Source organism: Lolium perenne, chromosome 7 (assembly GCF_019359855.2).
Source record: "Lolium perenne isolate Kyuss_39 chromosome 7, Kyuss_2.0, whole genome shotgun sequence".
Taxonomy (NCBI): domain Eukaryota; kingdom Viridiplantae; phylum Streptophyta; class Magnoliopsida; order Poales; family Poaceae; genus Lolium; species Lolium perenne.
Window position 1 is genome coordinate 18,569,409 of NC_067250.2, and position 22,182 is coordinate 18,591,590.

The window sequence follows — 22,182 nt, forward strand, 5'->3', positions numbered from 1 at the left end:
GTCTTAGAGCCATTTTCATGAGCAAGTATATGAATAATTAAGATATAAATATCCCACCACAATGGTTAGTTCATTGGCCCCTGGCATAAATACCTCAAATGCAACTCAAGTATTGGAAAATGGTTTCCATCATTCCGTCTCTCCAACCCTCATCGCTACATCAAAGTGTATCCATGCCAGCCGATATAGGTGAAGTAATACGCAGTCGATGTTCACATAAAACCATCATAGATCGAACCAAATAAAAGATAAATACTTGACTAAAATACTCATTTCATATTATATGGAAATCATAGCCAATTCCTCCTATGCTCTCAGGAACATGGAGATCTACTCACAAGTGACAAACATGATATGGATCAGTGGCATAGGGTTACAACACAATCTGAAAGTAGAATATCTCCACCAAATAAAGACAAGTTTCCAATCACAAACATGCAAATAGCACTTAAACAATATTCGGGGTTCAATCAATCACAAACTCTGAGGGTGACGAGGTGGAGATGGAGCTGGTGATGATGATGGTGTTGATGGAGAGGCCTCCCCCTACGCCAAGGAGGAGTGGTGACGACGATGGCATCGATTTCCCCCTCACCGGAGGTTCCGGTGCTGCAGGATCTGCGCTCACCCGGACTAGGAGAGGACTTTTGCCTCCCCTGCCACCTCTGTAAATCTTTGGAAAAATATGGCATAGGTTTCCTGCCGAGACGGATTTGTCTGTAAAAAAGAAGCCCAGATGACTCTCGAGGCCGAAACAGGCCTAGGTGGCGCGCCCAGTTGAGGGGGGGTGCCACCTGACCTCTTTCGGGCCTCGTGGCTCCCATCTCGTGCTCCTCTGGCCCACGGTCCTTGATGAAAATTTGATCATGTATTTTTCTTTTAATTTTTAGGCAAGGTCCGTGAAACAACAAAATACGAAATAGGAGATTTTCTTCCTCCTAGAAATTAAATACCAATAATTTTTTTTGTAGGAAAGTTTCATAAATCAACTAAAAAGACATAAATAATGATAGATCATGGTAAATATCATTGAAAACAAATCATATAAGTCACTATATTGAAGAAGAAGGTGGATGAGAGACGAGTTGTCTTTTGGTTTGGAGTTAATGCGGCGTGGATTAGCTAGAGTAATGGACACGATCTGTCAGTTGAGCACTGCTATGTGTGGCTGGGAAATTATACTACGAATACATTTTTGCTAAACCGTTGGACAATGTTAGCAGAAGCGGACCCAAGAATTTTTAGAAGCCCGGGTAAACAATGTCAAACGGTACCAACAGTGTCAAATACGTGTTAAATACATATAAAATTCTCACTGCCGGCTGGCCGGAAGCCCGAGCGAGCGCCGGGGAATAGGGACGCTGCGTCCGCCCCTGAATGTTAGAATACATGCGCAAGGAGGTAATACACACCGAATCTCCAATTAGCGGTGGCGATGTCATCCTTGTGCGGAGACGTGTTCTCCTATGTATTTTCAGTGTTATGCCTCACTTCCGCTGTATTAGACTTGTACTTCTGTTTGTGTTTTAGAAAATAATGACTTTTACTTATGTCCTGTTTAGTTTAGGACGTGGCTACACAGTGCCCAGGCACTGGGTAGTCTTCCACGGTGCCCCTCCCCAAATTAGAAAGAAAATGATGTCCGTTACCGCGCCTTACCAGAAAAGGAAAGTTGTGGTCCCCTAGTCCCCCATGTCCCCATTCTTTATTGTTTCCACAAGCCCGCCCAGACAACCGCTTTTTCGTGAGGTGAAAAAGATGCAACGGCAGGTCCGTTGCTAGTTCATCACAGAGAAATAGTGTAATCACTAATCAACGTACATGGGTTGGCAAAAGCCAAAAAAATCACAGGTACCTCGCCTGCTTTTTACTCCCCATAGATGAAAATTTTGTTCTAGGTGATTTACAAAAGCAACGCTTCTCTAGACCTCTCGCCGCTCCGCCCCTGGTAGACGATGTAAAATATCACTGCTGTTACATCCTTGTGTCGATCTTGCATTGAAGAAACTGCAGGGAAAGAAAATACGTTGGATCTAGTGTCTGAGGAAATAAGTGAATGAGAAAAAAATGAAAATAAAGAAAAATAGATGTAATAAATCATTACGTTTTACAATGAAAGTACATATTGGAAAAAAGCACATGGCAGTCGATAATTGCAAAACCACATCTAGATTGCTTGCGTGAAAAAATACTAGCAAATGCATTACATGGGAAAAATGCATGGCGGTATATGAACAACTACATTATGGCTGTGCAACCATTGCAGTTTAAAGCTAAAAACTACATGTAACAATACCCGCAGTGAATGGTTCAACCCATGGGAAGAAAATACATCGTGCACACATGATCATGTACAAAGAAAAACTCGTGCATGTAACAAACACACATCTACTAAATAAAAAGTACATGCTAACACAATAACCTACAGCAGGCATAAGTTTTATTTCGAGACTATACAGATTTGAGCATTGAAACTGTACATTATACAAAAGATCATGTAGATCATACATGTAACTAATGCTCTAATACTACATCCAACCGTTCAAACCATGCATCAGACCATGCCGATTTAAACATTCAGAATTTAACATCGTATACAAAATCATAATCATATAGGCTATGGTCTACGGATGTACAAAAACAGCTCGAGCACAACTAAAAATACATAAAAAAACATGTTATTGCTGCATCAGATCTATGTGAACAATTAAATGCTAGTTGGGAGAACTACATCCTATACAGTTGTTGTACAGCTCATGGGTGTAACAAAATACAAAAATAGCTCTAGTACTGCTAAAACTACATGCAAGAATCAAATACAACTAAGTTCAGTTCATCATGGATCATCAGTCAAATTACCCAAAACAAATATCACCAATCAAAAACTATGCAACATTAACTTTATAAATATAAATTCAAGATGCGAGAATAGCTTACCACAACCCAAAGGACCATGCTGCTTGGTAATCAAATCGCTTCTTTCCTCCTCTATTAGCTTCCTATATTTTAATATGTCCAACACACCTACAGGACACTTGCAGTCAGTTCTAGGTTGAGAGATAAGACTCATAGGTTATAATAAGGAATTGATCAAAAGCACCTGAACCATGCCCAAAACACACAAAAAAGTGTTATAGCTGTGTAATAACATTCGTATTTTAAAGCTCCACGATCCGTTGTTTAGTGCCACTTGCTACAATACTGAAAATACTATCTGGCAATAGCTCTATAAAATTATCTCAAAAGTAGTACACAGTAGATTTATTTTAGACACGAAACAAGATGGGGAGCATCACTAGAGAACACATAATGCAAAGACCAGCAAGTGCTAGGCCAGAAAGCTCTTCTATGCCAGAAAACTCATGGCAGTACATAAAAAGGAGCAAGGCATGGAAAGTATAGTGTAAGGCATACGAAGCTAGCTCAAATATATAAAGAAGATTAACTGGGCAAGGAAACGAGATAAGCATATTTCTAAAGACTTACAAGAATGCAAATGTTATTAAGAACATAAATGACCAAGTTAAAACTGGATGAAATAGGACTACACTGGCTACAATACAACCCTTTGACGAAAACTACTATAGTTGCAAGCAGCAGATTGCTTCAAATATATTAGTCTGAAACAGTGGACCTACTTGGTTCATCAGGTGCACTAAATATATCATTAAGAGAGCAAGACGTTTAACTTGCTCGATTTCTGAAAATTAGTACTAACTTAACATGAATAATACATTATCAGAGAACTATTACAGCCAAGTTAAATTTCAAGGGATTAACACATCTATGAGACTATGACCAAACTGCCCCTCAGCAAACTAGTATCAAACAAGACTCAACGTGGTAGTTAAGAACAAACATGAATGGCATGGACGAAGAACCAGTCAAGCAAAGCCTGTGTTTCTGCAAGTAGTTCTAGTGCTAGTAGAGTGCAAGATCGTGAAGCTCAAGTATCGGTAGCTGGCTAGTTAACATGCCGATAGGAGGCAGTTGAGCAACATCATGTTGTATGGCACGCCAGATAAGTCCTCTGTTGATTTCCTCTTGTTGATCCTCGAGAAGGTGACCCTGCAACGCAACACAGCCCATGCAGAATTTCTCACCAGTGAGAAGAAACAACGGAGAAGGGCAGGAAAATGCAGTAGCGTTTCATAGAGGACAGAATTGGAAGCTTCAAAAATAATAATGATAATGGAGTGCGGCCAAATCATATGCACATATAATTGCAGTGTTCCTAGTTTACCGCACCATATGTACATATTATTATATCACTACCAGCCTCAAAATCATATCATCGTGAGCACTGGATGTGTAAATACAATCCTAATCATCCTGCCGTTAAATACAAGATGATATATTGCACCCACCTATATGTCTAGATGACCTTACTCTGCTTTACGTTTGATTCTTTCAAGTAGCTGAATGCGATTGATGCAAGTATGCTCACAGTTTTACTTTGAAGAAGTACATGACATCTGGCTTCTGTTAATGACACCAGACCAGGAGATTAAACACCCCAAGGACAGTATCATTCTTTGGGAAAACCTACTATTTGTTACAGCCAGATCTGGAGGAAGCTACTATTTGTTACATCCAATATCTTGGGGAAACCTACTAATCAAGATCCTAGATGTAGAAAAAGAAAAAAAAATACATCTACCGCTACAAATTTCAGAGTTTCCACGAATTGCTGAACACTTCCATCTAATGCCCAAGTTGGTCAGGTAAAAAGGAGAGGTTCAAGCAGCTGAACCGGGAACATCTGCCAGCATCCAACCGGCAAAAAATATTACATGCTACAACAGAGACACACACCATTAAGAACTGAACCTTCATGACCACCAGTCCACCACCGTATCTGCGCTCGTAAATATACATCCTATAGTATTGACCACCACTAGCTCATCCATACTGAATGGCAACGATGTAGAGCCACGAACTGCTGCGAGTAAACCTGCTACAACACTAGTTTAGCCGGGGTTGTGTCTCCGCAACTAGAATCAAACGCGAATCAATCCCTAAGCAACTAAAATCAAACGGGCACGATCCTAAATTACCAACGCGGAAAAGCAAAAATCGGATGGGGAAAAGCTCAAGATTGAAGCACTCACGATCTCCAAAAAAGGAACAGAAGTACGCCGCGGTCTGGACGCAACACGACGCCGCCGATGCCCTCTCGCCGATGCGTTCAAGCTCATCCAGCCCAACTCGAATGCGTCGAATTACATGGCCCGCGTCGGACGCGTCGATCCACACGTCCGCGACGGCGAAGTTGTTACAGGGCTCCCACCTACCAGGAGGAACGCCCCACAGCTTCACGGCGGTCCGCTCGCCGCCGTTGAGGTCGATCTAGTGGGGGATTGACGAGGGGTTGAGAAGAAGTGGGCGCGGATGAAGAGAAGAAGGGTTGAGGACGAAGTTGACTTTCAACAGGGGAACGGGGAAGAGGTAGTCGTCTTTTTTTCCTCGCTTGCGTTGCTTCGTCTGAGCCACTCGATCACGATCCGACGACTACGAGAAGGGAGCACCCTGTAAGACTAGAGCGTGCCCAGGCAATAATTAGAAATTGGGTTTAGTTTAACCCCATTTTTTATAACACAATTAAGCATGGAAAAGTTTGCAAAAAAGAAAGAAAACCACAAAGCGTGAATTCTCAATTATTAGCAAATAAGTCCAGAAAAACCATGCGAGTTTCCGAACCCTCCCCGGAACTCGTCTTCTAGCTCCCCGCACACCGGGGTGCAAAACGCAAACGCGCTCACCTCCTTCTTATACCCCGATGCTAGGGTTTTAGTCCGCCTCTCCTCGCTTTCTCGCCGCCCAACTCCCGCTCCCCCTAGGGCTCTTCCTCCTCTCCCCGGCGGCGCGGCGGCGAAGCCCAATCAGACCTCACCGGAGCTCCAGCGATGGGCGGCGAGAAGAAGAGCGTCGACCTCTCCGACCTCAACAACCCCCTCCTCCCCGCCGCCGCCGGTAACCCCCGCGCCCCCGAGTCGTTTCCCCTCGCCCTTGCCGTTCCGTTTCCCTAATCGATCCCCCGTTTTCGTGTGCTTCGCTACAGCCCTCAGCGCGGAGGACCGGGCCGGCCTCGTCAATGCCCTAAAGGTACGTCGATTCGTCTCGGAGGCGTACCCTATTTCCGATCGATTCCGGTGCCGTTCGCCGTTCTGCGCTGGGTTGTGATGGTTGGTTGCATTTTTTTTTGTGTGGATCCCATAGCTACGATTGTTCATCTCTTCCGATTTGATTGCAGGACAAGCTGCAGGGCTTGGCGGATCACGCAGACCTGCTCGAGTCGCTGCCGCCCAATGTCAGGACGCGTGTCGAGTTTTTGAGGGGCATTCAGGTTCACTAGGACTTACCCGCCTTATATTTCAGCATTCCTGATTTGATTATGTTTTCTATATCCATGTGTGAGAATTACTTCCTGGGGAAGTGCTTATATATGTGAAAATGAATATATGTATTTTGTTTGTGGTAGGTCCAACCATGTAATGGTTTGTAAGGATAATCTCAATTCATACTCTCTTTGAGGGATCAGAGCTTGTTGTTTGGTAGTATTACTAAGGCTAGTTAAGTTCGGATATGAAAATAAACTATTTACACAAAATAACACATGATACAAGTTAGTATGTACTTAAATAGCATCTGTGGTATTTCACACCTCAATAGATACTTTGTACAGAGTACTTAATACTGCTAACATGAGTATCTTCTTTCAGACTATCACCCTGCAGATCTTGTATTTGAATTAGATGCATAGAACATTTTTGTGGGACGTAAGCAAATGTTTCAGATTTGCCATTCAAATCTCAGTCATAAAAGCTAAGCCTCCAGTGTAATGAGGCTTGGTAGGACTTAGATTTATGTTTATTGGTTTGTTTTGGGGCTAGAAATATTTGCTAGGTTAAGCTTCATGATCGGATGATTCAAACTCTGTTGGCAGTTTTGTTGCTAGCAAGTATTGCATACTTCGTTTGTGCCACTTTTATTTGGTCATTCCTATTGTTCATATTTTCCAGCATTTGTTTGTGCAGCTGACCTGTGTCATTTATCTGTGGCGGTTCACTGAGTAGTTTTATGTGTAGTTTTCCATTTCTAGTGCATTGTTGTGGGATTAGAGTGATCAATGCCCCAAGGAAATTTTCCACTTCATTATTCTACGATTTTTTTGACTGCTTCTGAGATACAATATTCATCTGTAATAATTCAGAGCCAACATGATGAGATGGAGGCGAAGTTTTTTGAGGAACGGACTGCCCTTGAAGATAAGTACCAGAAGCTGTATGAACCATTGTACACAAAGGTATACTTATTAATGCTTTATAATGTTTCAGGTGAACATGTAAAAATATTTACCCCATTTCCTGAAGTACATAGTGATGAGCTGTTTTGTGTGCTTTCAGAGGTATGAAATTGTAAACGGAGTTGTGGAGGTTGATGGTGCTGCTAAAGAACCGACCAGTGAAAAGGCTGCCGAAGGTGAAGACTCAGATGGTACGAAATCAAAGTTTACACATCCTCTTTGCATGCCCATTCTGATTTCAGATGGTACAAAATCAAAGTTTACACATCCTCTTTGCATGCCCATTCTGATTTGTGATTATACCTTTTTCAGCTAAAGGTGTACCAGATTTTTGGCTCACTGCTCTGAAAACAAATGAGATCCTGACTGAGGAGGTACTTCAGAGTGTGTGTTATTTTTGTAGGTGTTATCTTCATTAATGCATCACTGACTTGATAATTGTTCAACTTCAGATCCAAGAGCGTGACGAGGCTGTTCTGAAATATCTAAAGGATATCAAGTGGACTAGAATTGCTGACCCCAAGGGTTTCAAGCTCGAGTTTTTCTTTGATACAAACCCTTTCTTCAAGAACTCTGTCCTAACAAAGATCTATCACATGGTTGATGAAGATGACCCGATTTTGGAGAAAGCAATTGGGTTGGTATTTCTTTACTTAGTTGATGTTTTCGTGTATAGGGTTTTCATGTTCCATCGTAAGTGATATACCTTGTATTTGCATGTATATTAGACTCACACATTATCTGTACTGCAGGACTGAAATTGAGTGGTATCCTGGGAAAAATGTCACACAGAAGGTTCTGAAAAAGAAACCCAAGAAAGGTTCTAAGAATACGAAGCCTATTACCAAAATTGAAGAATGCGAGAGCTTCTTCAACTTTTTCAGCCCCCCAGAAGTACCTGAAGATGAGGAGGAGCTTGATGAAGATGCTGTATGTTTAAGATATGTTTTTTTACATAGAGCATGCTATGCACTTTCATTACTATAGTAAATGTTTTTCTTCGATCTGTGATTTAGGCGGATGAGCTTCAGGGTCAGATGGAGCATGATTATGATATTGGGTAAGTGCTATTCAAATTGTTTGCGTGCAGTGCTGTATCTGTCACATTGAGTTGTACTTGAGGACAAGAGAGCCCCCTAAATGATCTTTGTTGCTGTTGAAATTTGTCTTTTAGATCTACCATAAGGGACAAGATCATCCCTCATGCTGTTTCTTGGTTTACTGGTGAGGCTGTGCAAGCTGAGGATTTTGAGGATATGGAAGATGGTGATGAGGATGACGATGATGACGAGGATGATGATGAAGATGAGGATGATGATGAGGATGATGATGAAGACGAGGATGAAGATGATGAAGAACTAAGCAAACCAAAGAATAAGGTACTCTTATCTTGCAGTCATTGAACAGACTTTTGCTTGTTGCAACTCTACTGTGTTTAATGGATCTCGCTAATACATTTCTTTTGTAATTGCCTGAGCAGGTGGCTGGCAAACCGAAGGTACAAATTCTACACTAATATCACACTTCATTGGTTCCATTTAGCAATTTTAGTGTCTTATAACTCACGATGCATTGTCCACCAGGGAGCTGCAAAGGGTGGTGCACAAGGGGAACAGCCAACGGAGTGCAAGCAGCAGTAGAACATTTCTGCACTTGGTCGATGCAGTATTTTTCCATTGAACTGCCCAGAGGGGACCTTTGCTGGTTGTGGTGTTCACGGGTGAGATCTTGTTGTGGATATACCATGGGCATTGTTGGTGTGGCGGTTGTGCTGGTGGATGGTTTGGGGTCTTGTGATGATGTTAGCTATTATGCTCAGTAGTCTAGTTATATTATATATTTATATGCAGTCGAAGGACACCCTAAGATTGTGTAATTATGTTTGAACTCCAAATCGAGCTCTTAGTATCGTGACATGATATTGCGTTGATTTATTGAATTCCATTGTCGAGTTGGTCACTGGTGGGTGTCTGGATAAAATCTTTGTTTAGATCACTGTTTACTATGGTATTCAGTTTGCTGTTTTAGAGGACAAATGCGTGTTAGGCATGGCTTTTGATGTAATTTTTTTTTCAAGCTATCCACCCTCAGGGGATCGATTTTCATTATGAAGGGATAACGAAAACACCAGTAGTTTGTAGGGGGTTGATTTTTATTATCATGGGATAAAAGAACACCAGTAGTTTATTGCATCGGTTGTGCCACCTAATGCTAGAGTTATTACAGACCAGCCGATAGAAATGGCAAAAATTCAACAACATAAGTATGTAAAAAAAAGGACCCTCAGGTCAGCTAGACAAAAGCACCATCGATCATCATCAATTCTTAACTGCTACCAAAAGGCAGGTGGGAGAAGAGTGTCAGTTCTGTGTATCATCAGTTTCCATATCCTCCCCTCCAGGATCAAGCTGTCGCCACATCAGTAATAGTCAAAGTTCTTCTACCAGCCCTCCCTCCAGTGGTTGAAGAAGTTGCAGCAGCAGCTGCCGCCAACCGGAAGTTATCAGCACCTGCTTTGATATTTCCTTCATCAGCTGAATTATGGAGCCCTGCCAAGGTCATAAAAACAACAGACAAACTGATTAGTTTTTTTTTTTGACACCTTTACCGTAGGGGAATCCCCTACGGTGTCTTTTTATATATATATAAAACAAAAGGACAAACTGTACAAGAGGCAAGAGAGTTGCCCCTAAAAGAAAGGATTACATCAAGGTGGCTGAAAGGAACCTAAAAAAAACATAAAAAAGATCTAGCTAGAGATGTCAAGTAACCACCCAAGAAGGGGTTGAACAGCTGATTGTTTGACTCTGTATTGATGTAACCAAAGGTCACTCTGAAAGCCCACTTTCCAACGTCCCAAAGATATTGGTATGGCTTGAAAAATGAAGTCATTTCTGGTCTTCCAAATATTCCATGTCGCACAAGCAAAGATCTCCACAAAGCAGGGTCCCTGGAAGTTATTCTTGGCCTCCCAAAATCCCTCAAAAATGGGTTTGTCACTTGGCCAGTGAATGTTAAGTGCATTCCAACAGTTTCTGGCAAAGTCACATTCAAAAAATAAATGTGTTCTTGTCTCTGGCAAAGGGAGCACTCTGAACCTGAGTCGATCCTCCAATTCTTCCGCAGCATTATGTCTCTTGTGTTTAGTCTGTCCAAGAACATCAGCCATAGAAACACTTTGATTTTCGGGAGAGTTTTAGAAGACCAGATAGCTATCATGATATCATTTCTAGGCACTCTTTCGAATAAGAAATGATAAAACCTTGCTGAAGTATATTTCCCTCCCCAGACAAAACTCCTAGTGTCATGCGCATCAGACATGCGAGTGTTACTTGCCATTTGCTGAACAAGCTGTAACTCCTGATAGGCCTCAATTGACAGGGGGAGGTAGAATTGTGAGGTAATATCATCTGCAGATAAAAGGGCTGCCACCGAGATATCTTCATCAAGTGCAAATGAAAATAATCGTGGGTATCTATCACAGAGCAAGGTTCCCTCTTGCCAAAAGTCCTTCCAAAACAGAACTGACTTACCATTCCCAATATTGCTTCTCGAAATGCTCCTGTAAACTCCAACAAGGCTGAAGATGTCCCGCCACCAGAAGGAGCCTTTGCCAGTCTTGGTATGCGGCACATTGTCACCATATAATGACCATACCAGCTTTACCCAAGGAGTATCAGCATGTGAGTAGAATTTATGGAGTTGTTTCATCAACGAAGCCTTATTTTGGAGTTCAAGGTTTTTCACACCCAGCCCTCCACAATGTCTAGGACGACAGACTTTATTCCATGCTGCAAGGGCGTTCGTCGAAGAGGAGTCTTCATCCTTTGCCCACAGACAGTGCCTTTGAGCTCTATTACACAGATTAAGCACTGTTTTCTGAATTCTGAGAGAACACATATAGAACGTTGGTAGTGTGGATAGCACTGATCTCACAAATTCAAGTCTTCCTCCATAGCCAAGGAAACGTGCACTTGCATTGAGCCTTCTTTCTACCAGCCCCACCAAAGGAGATAGGTCATGAATAGTCGGTTTGGTCACCCCCAACGGTAGACCCAAGTATGTAAAGGGCAAAGTCCCCAAGGTGCATCCAAAAGTATCAGCCAGCAACTGTAATTTGTCCTCTGAAACATTAATAGGAATCAGACAAGACTTAGAGTAATTAACCCTCAAACCTGTAGCTTGGGCAAAGATTTCCAACACCTCTTTCAAAGCAGTCAACTGAATTGGACATGCTTGAAGAATTAGTAGTGTATCATCGGCGTATTGCACGATAGGAAAGTCTGTATTGGGAATATTCAGAGGTGCCACAAGTTCACCATTGCGAAAGAGACCATTTACCATGGCTTGTAAAAGCTCAGAGACTCCCACAAATAAGAGCGGGGATAGAGGATCCCCCTGTCGAACTCCTCGACGACAGTTAAATTTCTTGCCTGGGACTCCATTAAGAAGTATTTCTGAAGTGCCACTAGAGATGAGCATTTTTAACCACATAATCCATCTCTGATCACAACCAAAAGCAGAAAAGATTTTCAGAATAGCCTCATGTTCAACTGTATCGAAGGCTTTCGCAAAGTCTAACTTTAGAATAACTGTCTCTTCTCTCCCTTGTTTGCATTGATGTATATATTCATACGCCCAACCGACACAGTCCTGAATATTCATCGAATGCAGGAAACCATACTGATTAACATGTACCAGTTGAAGAATCTTTTCTTGCAGACGGTTGGCCAAGATTTTGGTGATCAATTTAAGGCAAATATTGAGCAAGGAAATTGGTCTAAAATCATTAGGTCCTTCTGGTGACAGAATTTTGGGAATCAAGGTGATGAACGAATCATTAATGCTTTGGAGATTAACAGTACCCGCCCAGAATTCATCACAGAGCCTATAAAAGTCAAATTTGATAATTGGCCAACACACCTTGAGAAAACTAGTAAACATGCACGTGCAACGCACGTAAGTCTTTGAAGTATAATCCATGCTTTCTATGCAAGTGTTTGTGCAACATACTATTCACACAAACTACATTAGTTAAAATCCATGAAACGTACTAAATGAACAATGCCATATCTGAAAGAATTTTTTTTGTCATATGAAAGGTTGAAATTTAGAGCCACCGAGAATGTATATAATATAAATTTTGGAATAGCGGATTTTGGAGACAACTTTAGCCAAAGTAGTAGCGGATTGCCGTTCTTCGATGAACCATCAAACTCCATGTCTGATTTCGTCACAATTTTGCTACGATAAAACCAAACATATATTATATTTCTAGGAACATCAACGGAGTAGTACACAATTGTGCCCACCAGGCTCCTAGAAACCCCTAGGCTTGTCTTTCTTTCAGTTGTATCTAAATATCACATGCACATCGTCGGTGCCATGTAGTTGCTAGATTACATGTTCATAATCTACTATGTACTTTGCTCTTAACAATGTTGAGGAAATCGATTATCGGTGTCAACTCGATCGCTAGCGATTAATAGCCAAATCGAGTGATTAATTGGACGATAAATGAGTTTATCGGCTAATCGATGACCATCAAGTAGCAATTAATCGGCTGATTAATCGTTGAATCGGATGATTTTTTAAACAGTAGCTCTTAATAAGCAATTGGAAAGGTCTCGTTCAAAATAAAATGCACAGCAAGGGGAGGAGAAAAATAAAAAGAAGAGGTACATCCGTAGGCTATTTGTCTCCCAACGTTAAAAGGAAAAAAACATGACCCATAGCTCTAATCGCAGTCACACTACCTACCACTCCCTCACTCCTCTCTGGTCGTCTCTCATTAGAACCCGCATCAAGAGTCACCCTTCCACTACATCCAGCCGCCGGTACGGGGACCGTCCCTCCCTACCTCGAGCCGCCGTCGCAGGGACGGCTGCCTCCCCGAAGCCGGCTCGAGGACCATGGCCACCCTGCCTACCCGCTGCCGCCATTTGTTCTGGTTCCTCCCCTTCCTCCCTGCCGCTGCCGGTATTTACTCGCACTAACGGAGGCGGAGGGGCAGACGTCTTGTCTACCGGATTCGCGGCCGCGGCCGCGGCCACCGCGCTCGCGTTGGATAGCACCACATCACAGGCCCTCCTCCTCCTTCTGCCGGACAAGGCGGTCAATCGGAGCAAGCGGCGGACGGGCGAGGGACGCTGGTGCGGTGATGAAGCCTTGCTATGACTTTTCAAGGAGGGAAGAGCAAGCAACCAACCAGGTGAGGAACTAATCTGATGCATGAATGGTATGAATTGGTACCCAGCTTGCTTATATGGTAATCTTGTACATACTACATAGACTGTAATTTGATGCATGAATGGTACGAATTGGTACCCAACTAGATTTGTGCATCTTGCACACATGTTCACACACACGCACACATATTAGTTTCAGGATTATAGGTAAGTTCCAAATATGGGTTATATTATTTCAGCATGTTCAGATCACAATTAGAACCATCATGTTAGTGTTTCTTGGGACTGTGTATTACCTCCAGATTTACTTTTCTTGATACATTTGATCATCTCTATTCTGGTGCAGCATATTTGAACGCATCTCCTAATAGAACACACCTGACAGTATGCTTGTCATGCACTGATTGTGTGCTTGTGTAAATAAAGGTTACATATTTCAACTACACTGAATCGTGAAAATGCATATCAATATAATATTGTTGCATATGTAAGTTGTTTATCCCTATTTATGGGACAACTCTATAGTCTATAAAAATACGGGAAGCGCCCAGTTAACTTTGATCTAATATGATATGCATATGAAGTCTATTTCTTGAGACTGCGCAGCCTTGAAAAGAGATGTCAAATTCTTCTAACAATTGTCAAGATGCATGCAGGTTTAGCGCTCACGCAGATATAAAACTACGGGACTTGTACAACGTGAAGTTGGATCTTGCAGTGCCACAGGGTAAAGCGAAACCATTTTTCATATCATGCATTTACCCTGTGCATGTATCAATGGAGAAGTTGCAGAATAATAACACATAGGAAGTATAACATTTATTTTGCTAGTAAGGTCCTTTGTAATACCAGTAGAGGATGCTTGAGCATTTTTTTTTCTTCTGAGTCAGTAGCAACTCGTTTTCATTGCCTGGCTTCACGTTGTTTGAGTAGGTACTCTGCTCTTTGTTGCTCACTCATTCGGCCATACCATCCTTGACCACTCTGCTTTGTTTTGGCAGACTGATCAACGTGCGAAGCATGTCCGTCACATGTAGGAGTTGCAACTTCATCTTTAGGCTGGCCTGTTTATTTTAACATCCAGTCAAACTCAGGTTTCTGTTGGTAATGTAAGTCCATAAATATGTTTCTATTAGCAGATTATAAATATGATGTATGTACCTTGGGTGAGATTAGATTGCTGCAAGGTAGAATTTGTAATACCCCGTTCACTTGTGCCACTATAGAGTCCGGGGTGGGAAATAACTATAGACAATATTGTAAAAATTAGACAAATTATGACATATGAAATGGCGTTTACATTGGTATAGTAAAGACATTCGTAATACCAGGTTGCTCAAGTGCCGGGTATGCCTGAGCATTCTTTATGGAGTCAACAGCAACTCGTTTTTGTTGTCGGGCTTTCCGTTGTTTGTGTAGGTACTCAGCTCTTTGCTGTTCAGTCATTCGGCCATACCATCATTGACCTCTCTGTTTTTTTTTTGGCTAGGTTGATCAACCTGTGAAGTATCTTCAACATTTGTGGGTGCTGGAACTAAATTGGTGTCTTGGCCTGTTTCAGCATATTAAAATTCAGTTGAAATCAAGATCATGTAGGTGTAAGTAACTCCATAATTTCACCCGCGGCTGATGTGTTTACTATGTCTTGAAATGGTGAAAGGCTGAAGTATTTGATTGTTGTGCCATCTGGTAAGAGCAGATCAAGAACCATGCGAAGCCATGTACTGATTTAGCTCATATACTTAATTTCTTATCTGTGTGTAGGCAGCCGAGACTTACCGGCCAGAGCGTTGACTCGAAGTTGTATTTTACGACGGGGCTTAGAAGCGAGTTTGCAAGCTCCCAAGGCGGCGGAGGGTCACCACGGCTGGGAGTTGCCGTCTGGAGTACGTCGGCGCAATGTGGCGGAGGGTCAATCGGCGAGGAGTCGTCACCTCTGTAGTACGCCGGCGTGGCGGCCGCGCATGAGTGATGGAGTCGAGGCGACGGCGACGCGCCAGTGAGCCGGAGTCAGGCAGCGTGGTGATGGTGACTGGAGAAGAAATCCGTAAGTTGGTGGATCTGGAAAACTGCATATGGTAAGTGTAATTCCTGGAGCAATTAGTGGACGTGATCAGTGGGACAACTGCCGATCATACGTGTAGCAGGAATAATTACCGCAATTAATGGGAAAAACTGCCTATCAATCGTGGAGATGCAAAACAGGGAAGTTGTGCAATGTCATTGGAGAGTCCTGGATCGTTAGATCAAGTGGAATAGAAGGCTGAGATGTAATGTTCCTGCCATGTTGGTGCTTTTATAAGTAGTGGAGATGACCAGAAAATCCATCTGGACCAGGAGATTTGTCAGATGGCATGTGAGCCACTACATTGTCAATTTCCTCCGAAGTAAAGGGCTTGGAGAGATCCTCGAGGCCAGCCAATGGAGAAAAATAGTGTGAGAAGTCAAAATCCTCCAGTATGGGAACATATATACCAAGTCTTTCCTTATACACATGCCATAAGAGGCCTGCCTTTTCTTGATGATCAATAGCCAGGGATCCATCACTTCTTACCAGAGAAGCAATTGAATTTTTTCTATATCTGATAGTTGCCATGGAGTGGAAGAAAGAGGTGTTTTCATCACCTAGCCGAGCCCAACGTGCAGTGCACCTTTTCTTCCAGTATTCCTGTTTACAAGTGAGAAGATGTTGCAATTTCTTCTTGACAATATTACGAAAATTCCATTCAGTAATATGTAAAACCCTCTGTTCCTCATAGGCATCTAATTGGAAGATTACTGCATTACAGTTCTTGATCAAGGAGTCTAGTACCAAAAAGCTAGCACTCCATTTTCTCAAACCCTTTCTCAAAAGTTTCAGTTTAGCTGATAAGCATTTAGCTCCATCACCTGGGCAGTTAATGTCCCAAATATTTTTTACCACATCGATAAAACCAGGCAGCCTAGTCCAGAAGGTTTCAAACCGAAACACTTTTGCTTTTGGAATGGAGGAACCAATGGATATAACGCAAGGTGTGTGATCAGATGTAGGCCTAGCTAGAGGTTTAACCATCGTATTGGGAAATTTGAGAGTCCATGCAGTGGAGGTAAAGAACCAATCTAATTGGACAAGTAAGGGGTCTGCTTGCATGTTGCTCCATGTAAAGGATCTTCCCTTGATGGGTAACTCAATGAGGCCCAGATAACTAATAATCTCATTGAAAGTAGCAATATCTGTCATATTTGCTCCATCACGATTACGATTTTCAACAAAACAATAGAAATTGAAGTCCCCAAGAATCAGCCATAAGGAATCATCAGCTATATCCAGAGAGAAAAGCCAGGCAACAAAATTTTCTCTAGCCACCCCCTCACAGGGACCATATACATTTACAATGCGAAAAACATCAGCAGATAATTGGGAAGTAAACTCAACAACAATTCCAAAGCTTTCTTCCATAAGCACATGCCCAGAAAACATGTTGCCCACCCAAAGGATTAGGAGTCCTCCAGATGCTCCCTCCGAGGGTATAAACACAAATTGATCGAAACGTTTAGGGGCAAAGTTTCTAATAAAGCTAGGATCAAAGTCACCTTTTTTAGTTTCTTGTAAGCATACAATAGAAGCATTACTTTCTTCTAGTTTGTTACGCACCAGTGGCCATTTAGCAGGGTCATTGATGCCTCTGATATTCCAACTTAAAACAAACCACATACGATTACTATTGAAAGTTCCACGATTCATACTTAGGTTCAAACAAGCAAAACGCCCCATAGGGGATCACAAGTGCGACAAATGTAAACACACCAAAGTCCATGAACATAACACAAGAAAATAAAGCATAAACTGATCATAACAGACGCCATGGACATCATCACTTCTTTTCTTGCAGGAGACGCTCTGCCGTGAGCTTAGCCGGATCAATCTGGCAGTCCTCGACGCCGATACGCTGCATCTCTTCTATCTGAAGAACTGCTGGTGCAACAGCCTTGTCAGTTTTGCGAGGACGGCGAGTGTCGGCCAGCACCTGATGACAGTAACCTGCATTGTTGTTTCTAGTGCAGTACCTGACAGAGGATTTCACCTTGGGAGCTTGCTGAGACTTACGAGGCCTACCAGGACGCTTTGGCCCATCAGAAGGCCCAGCAGTGATGTCAGATGACTGGCCCACAGCCCAACTAGCATTTGAATCTTCCTGATCAACATCAATTGGTGCCCAGCACAGATATCCATCATCATCCAGGTGCATATACTTGAAAGCCTCGGCCCAAGAACCAGATACAGGCTTAAGTAAGTTCTTCAGAGCCAGCACAACAGCTTTATCCAGGCAAGACACACCAAATTCAAACTTGAGCACTACATCATCAATAAATTTCTCCCTGACTTCCAAGCTGAAAGTATGCATTAAGAGTACTGGCTGCTCCTCCATCAGAACCAAAGATAGGTCAGGTTCCACATACCCTGCAGTCAAAAACTGCATTTTACTGTAAATATGATTACCCAGGAACAGAATAAGCTGTTTGAATCTTTCACTGTCAAACAAGACAATGCCCTGCACTTGACTGACAAAGATTGATCCATTTGTTTCAGAGACTGCCGTTGGAACCACAATAACAGAGCTCACCCTACTGGAACTTTCTCCTACCTCGAATGAGGAAAACTGTGTACCTGGCAGAGACTCCACCTGCAGAATTCTGTTGTCCCCCCAGCTCTAAGAAACTGCAGCTCACCATGCTGCCTTCCGTGCACCACATCTTCAGCAGCATCCTCCATATCAGAAAGAGACGGCGACCAAGTATCAGGATCATCCGAAACATTTCCTTCAGGTATCACTCCATCCATCATAGAAGCACCACCATATCCAGTGATAGCTCGCCAGCTTTCTCCTTCGTATGGCCACTCCCCCCAGTCTCCATTGTCAGCTTGCATTCCCTGTGGTGCTTCCCAAGTCGCATCAGCATTCTGTTGCTGCCAGACCTGCAACTCAAGAGCGTGCTGTTGTGCTATATTAGACAAACTGATTAGTTCACGGGATTTTATCAGTTTCATCTCAAAACAAGCTCTATTTCAAAGTTTCCATATTGCTCAACAAATTGCTGCTAAGCCAGCAATCTGAACATTCCTGCTAGCAGGTATAAAATGAGGAAACCACTAGAAAAATTATGTAAAGCTTTCAGGCCTGTCAGTCCAATAGCCATGGCAACAGTGTTCCACACATATTTTGCTGCAACACATTCAAAAAATAGATGTGATATGCTTTTATTTTGGTGACAAAACTGGGCAGGAAGCACTCCCATTCCAATTCCTTCTCAACATGTTATATTTTATTGCAATTGCATTATACCATATTAGCCAAAGCCAAATCTTTATTTTCAGAGGAATCTTACTTTTTCACAAGTGTTTGAAGGATCTATCTGTCCCATTCCCGCACAGGTGATTGTACATAGATTTCACATAATAAATTTCATTTTTTTTCCACTTCCAAAAAAGTTTATCTTTTGCCTGAGATAGTACTGTTTGCCTCACAATACCAAGCAGGCCATGAACTTAAACAGCTAAATCTGGAGACAAATATCCTCTAAAGGAAAAATTCCAGCCAACCAAGGGCAGCAGCATCAACAACTGTGACATCTTGCTTATTGCAGATGTGAAAAATCTCAGGGAAAGAATCTCTCAAAGGAATACTCCCACACCAGGCACCAGAAGCTTGTTATTCTTCCATCTCCCACTTGCATTCTTCTGCTAGCTAGATAACTTTATTTTTATTTTTTGCATACTTTTTTTTTTGCTTTTGATGTAAAAGTGTTGCTTCATCGAACATTGGAATGGTACTAGGCTGAGTTTGGTGTAAATAACGTGTTGAACTCGACAAACAGTATACTGCAATTCTGCTGATCTAGATTATTGTTGCTACGATATAGAAGTACAGAACTTCCGCCACGGCTTGAGCTTGCAAATCTAAAGCACCGCAACCAGATCGACTTCAAGCTTAATTGACATTCTCGGTTCCTGTCGCAGGTTTGGAACAGAGATTTTAGAAAGTTGTGACATTTATTTTGAAACGGAGGGAGTAATAATTCTCAGGAACAGCTTAATTGATTTTTTTGAGGGGAAACAAGTCAACAACTTCCCACTGGAGTTTGCAAGGGGAGCTCCTCACCACCGACCTGGTCGGTGGGTGAAAGGCACCGCACACCCCCCCACGATCCAGTAATTTAGTGGGCCGCGGCCCATTGCATCAGGTGTGTTTTTATTCCGTTTTCTTCCTTCTTTTCTGTTTTTTCTTTTCTGTTTATATTTTCGTTTTTTAAAATCTAACACTTTGAAAAACTTTTTTAAAATTTGAACAGTTTTCTGAAACCAAAATAGTTTTTAAATTTGAACATTTTTTTTGGATTTGAATATTTTTCAAAATTCAAATTTTGAACAATTTTTTAACTCGAATAATTTTCAAAATTAAACGTTTTTTGAATATGAAAAAATTTCGCATTTGAACGATTTTTCGATTTGAACGATTTTCATATTTGAACAATTCAAAAAAATTCAAATTTGAACGGTTTTCGAAGTTGAACGGTTTTCAAATTTGAAAGGTTTTCAAATTTGAACGGTTTTCAAATTTGAACATTTTTGAATTTAAACATTTTCTCAATTTAAACAATTTTTTAAAATCAAAATTTTCGAATCTAAAAAAATATAAACAAAACCGAAAACAGAAAAAAGAAAAGAAAACAGAAAAAAGAAACCAGAAACCAGAAAAGATAAAAAGAAAACAGAAAAAACGAGGCTAAACAGCCACAAATGGGCCTGGCCCATACCCGACCAGGGGGTGTGCGGTGGCCGGTAGCCACCGACCTGGTCGGTGTATAGGTTTTGCCGTTTGCAAGAACCGAAAAGGAAGTGCTATGCTCCTACGGCCCAGTAAGCGATCAACCGGGCCGGGCCTAGGGTCGCAGCCGGCGGTCTAACGAATCTGACCAGCCGTGCGGCGGCGTCGTCGGCACTGGCAACCCCAAAGGAGAGCGATCAATTGAGTCGAGCGATGGCGGCGTTGCGGGGGATCGGCGCGAAGCTGTCGGAGAACCGGGAGAAGGTGACGAGCGCGCTGCTGCTGGGCTCGTTCGTGGCGCTGGCGGTGCGGTCGTCGGAGCAGCAGCGGGAGCTCGACGACCTGGAGGCCCGCAAGGCGTCCATCCGCGCCGCCAACTCCGCCATGTCCTCCGCCATGTGGGCATGGAGGGAGGAGCTCTTCGCGCTCGCCGCCAGGCCCTCCCCGCCCATCACCGCCGCGCGCCTCCGCCATATCTACGGCGAGGAGGAGCCCGCCACCAAGCAGCAAGGTGGGTACCTAGCTGCTTTCCCTCAGCGATATGCCTCGAACTCTGCCAAATTTAGGGATTTCCTGTTCTGGTTTATGCTAGGTCCATGCTAGTTTTAATCTGGAATCGATTGGTGGGTTGCCAAGTTAAAGTCAGCCTCTAGATCTTTAATCTGCTTATGCTCTGCTTACTCATTTATATGTCTGTTTCTGGAGCATTTGAAGGTCGCAGTAACCTTATGTGGATAGTAGTATATATCAAGTGACATTAGGCTTCACATTTGTAGACAGTGTCGAATAGTAGGCTGCAAAAGGGGTTGGATGTGCTATGTTCATTTAGAGTTCAGGAAAAGTGGAGAACAAAGCGATGCTTGACTGGAACTGTGGTTGAGAAACTGTAGCTGTCTTTGTGTTAATCCATTACTGCATCATTTCCTACTTTGTAATGGTAGTCCATGTTATTTATCTGGCTGACATATCATGTTCGATTGGCATCGTAGTCCTCACGCTTTTGACAGTCTGTAGGTTATTAACTTGTTCATGTTTATGTCACAGTAGCAACTCAAAATACTAGAAGGGGGATTTCACTCTGTATTTTTCATGTTACTCTTGTCCTTGTGTTATGTTGAAGTTCAGATCATATTTGATTCATTGTTTAATCTAATGATGGCCAAAAGAGAGGCAACTACATGAACTGAATAGGTAGTTTATGGCATCAGTTCTGGATATATGCTCTTTTTATCGATTGTCATTTTGTTGAATTTACTTTGTTGAAGGTTTGAAGCTTGTCTCAAGCATGTCATAATTTGCATACAGTGGCATGTAGTATAACTTAACAATGCATCTTGCATACTAGTGTGCTCTTACATTGTACTTATGGACATTCCAGTTGTTGAACTGGTTGATATCTTCACACCATCACAATATCACATCATACACATTGCTTGCAACACAAGAACTAGGAGAACAATCAGTTTGCAGTATAGTTTTTTTGCTTAATGGTTTTATTGTGATCTTTTGATGCATTATGGTAGTAACAAAATATTTTCCCTTTTAATCTGCAGGCTCAGATGCCGAGGAGGAATCTATTACCATAGCATGAACTCTTTCCCATTATGTTGTAGAAGAGCAAAACTGGTCCTGGAAGCGACAAATCATTTGTTGAGTGAATCCAGACTAATTTTTCGCTGAGTTGCAAACAGTGTTTGAGTTGACCTGACATAAGGAGCCATGTTGTTTCCTTGCGGTGCTGCTTTCTACAGCTCATGAGCAGCGCCGAGATAGTTATTTGAAGAGCCTCAAATGTTGTTGGTGTACTTCTAGCTAGTTCCTGCCTGAACATGTTCGCATATATATCAATAATTACGAGATATTTAGATTTGGTACGGCTCAA

At 42.3% G+C, this 22,182-nt stretch overlaps 2 protein-coding genes and 2 long non-coding RNA genes across 6 annotated transcripts; 3 read left to right on the forward strand and 1 right to left on the reverse strand.

Annotated features, from left to right (window-relative positions):
* Positions 1 to 1,630: 1,630 nt before the first annotated feature.
* On the reverse strand, positions 1,631 to 5,472 carry LOC127313682 (uncharacterized). Of its 2 annotated transcripts, none has more exons than XR_007859174.2 (4): positions 4,816 to 5,075; positions 3,860 to 4,068; positions 2,938 to 3,024; positions 1,631 to 2,007 (listed from the first exon to the last, which is right to left on the reverse strand). It is a non-coding gene; the product is annotated as an uncharacterized lncRNA (long non-coding RNA). The 2 variants fall into 2 exon arrangements; XR_007859173.2 differs by lacking the exon at positions 4,816 to 5,075 and adding an exon at positions 5,112 to 5,472 and having other exon boundaries at positions 1,633 to 2,007.
* Positions 5,473 to 5,787: 315 nt separating this feature from the next.
* Positions 5,788 to 9,265, forward strand: LOC127311272 (nucleosome assembly protein 1;1). Its single transcript, XM_051341660.2, has 12 exons — positions 5,788 to 5,973; positions 6,062 to 6,105; positions 6,254 to 6,346; positions 7,214 to 7,306; positions 7,407 to 7,497; positions 7,619 to 7,680; positions 7,759 to 7,943; positions 8,059 to 8,236; positions 8,323 to 8,366; positions 8,481 to 8,685; positions 8,787 to 8,804; positions 8,890 to 9,265. The coding sequence occupies exons 1-12, from the start codon at positions 5,907 to 5,909 to the stop codon at positions 8,944 to 8,946; spliced, it is 1,137 nt and encodes a 378-aa protein (XP_051197620.1). The 5' UTR covers positions 5,788 to 5,906; the 3' UTR covers positions 8,947 to 9,265.
* A 3,780-nt stretch (positions 9,266 to 13,045) lies between these two features.
* Positions 13,046 to 15,712, forward strand: LOC127311271 (uncharacterized). Of its 2 annotated transcripts, none has more exons than XR_007857633.2 (5): positions 13,046 to 13,517; positions 14,151 to 14,221; positions 14,496 to 14,603; positions 14,984 to 15,183; positions 15,259 to 15,712. It is a non-coding gene; the product is annotated as an uncharacterized lncRNA (long non-coding RNA). The 2 variants fall into 2 exon arrangements; XR_007857634.2 differs by having other exon boundaries at positions 14,984 to 15,092.
* A 4,739-nt stretch (positions 15,713 to 20,451) lies between these two features.
* On the forward strand, positions 20,452 to 22,182 carry LOC127311270 (uncharacterized). The gene is made up of 2 exons (XM_051341658.2): positions 20,452 to 20,811; positions 21,854 to 22,182. The coding sequence occupies exons 1-2, from the start codon at positions 20,514 to 20,516 to the stop codon at positions 21,889 to 21,891; spliced, it is 336 nt and encodes a 111-aa protein (XP_051197618.1). The 5' UTR covers positions 20,452 to 20,513; the 3' UTR covers positions 21,892 to 22,182.

Bases quoted from the DNA above. Each gene is read 5' to 3' on its own strand.
- LOC127311270 (XM_051341658.2), top strand. From the start codon at position 20,514: ATGGCGGCGTTGCGGGGGATCGGCGCGAAGCTGTCGGAGAACCGGGAG. The intron at 20,812-21,853 runs GTGGGTACCTAG...TTTAATCTGCAG, and splicing joins GCCCGCCACCAAGCAGCAAG to GCTCAGATGCCGAGGAGGAA.
- LOC127311272 (XM_051341660.2), top strand. From the start codon at position 5,907: ATGGGCGGCGAGAAGAAGAGCGTCGACCTCTCCGACCTCAACAACCCC. The intron at 5,974-6,061 runs GTAACCCCCGCG...GCTTCGCTACAG, and splicing joins CCTCCTCCCCGCCGCCGCCG to CCCTCAGCGCGGAGGACCGG. The intron at 7,307-7,406 runs GTATACTTATTA...GTGTGCTTTCAG, and splicing joins ATGAACCATTGTACACAAAG to AGGTATGAAATTGTAAACGG.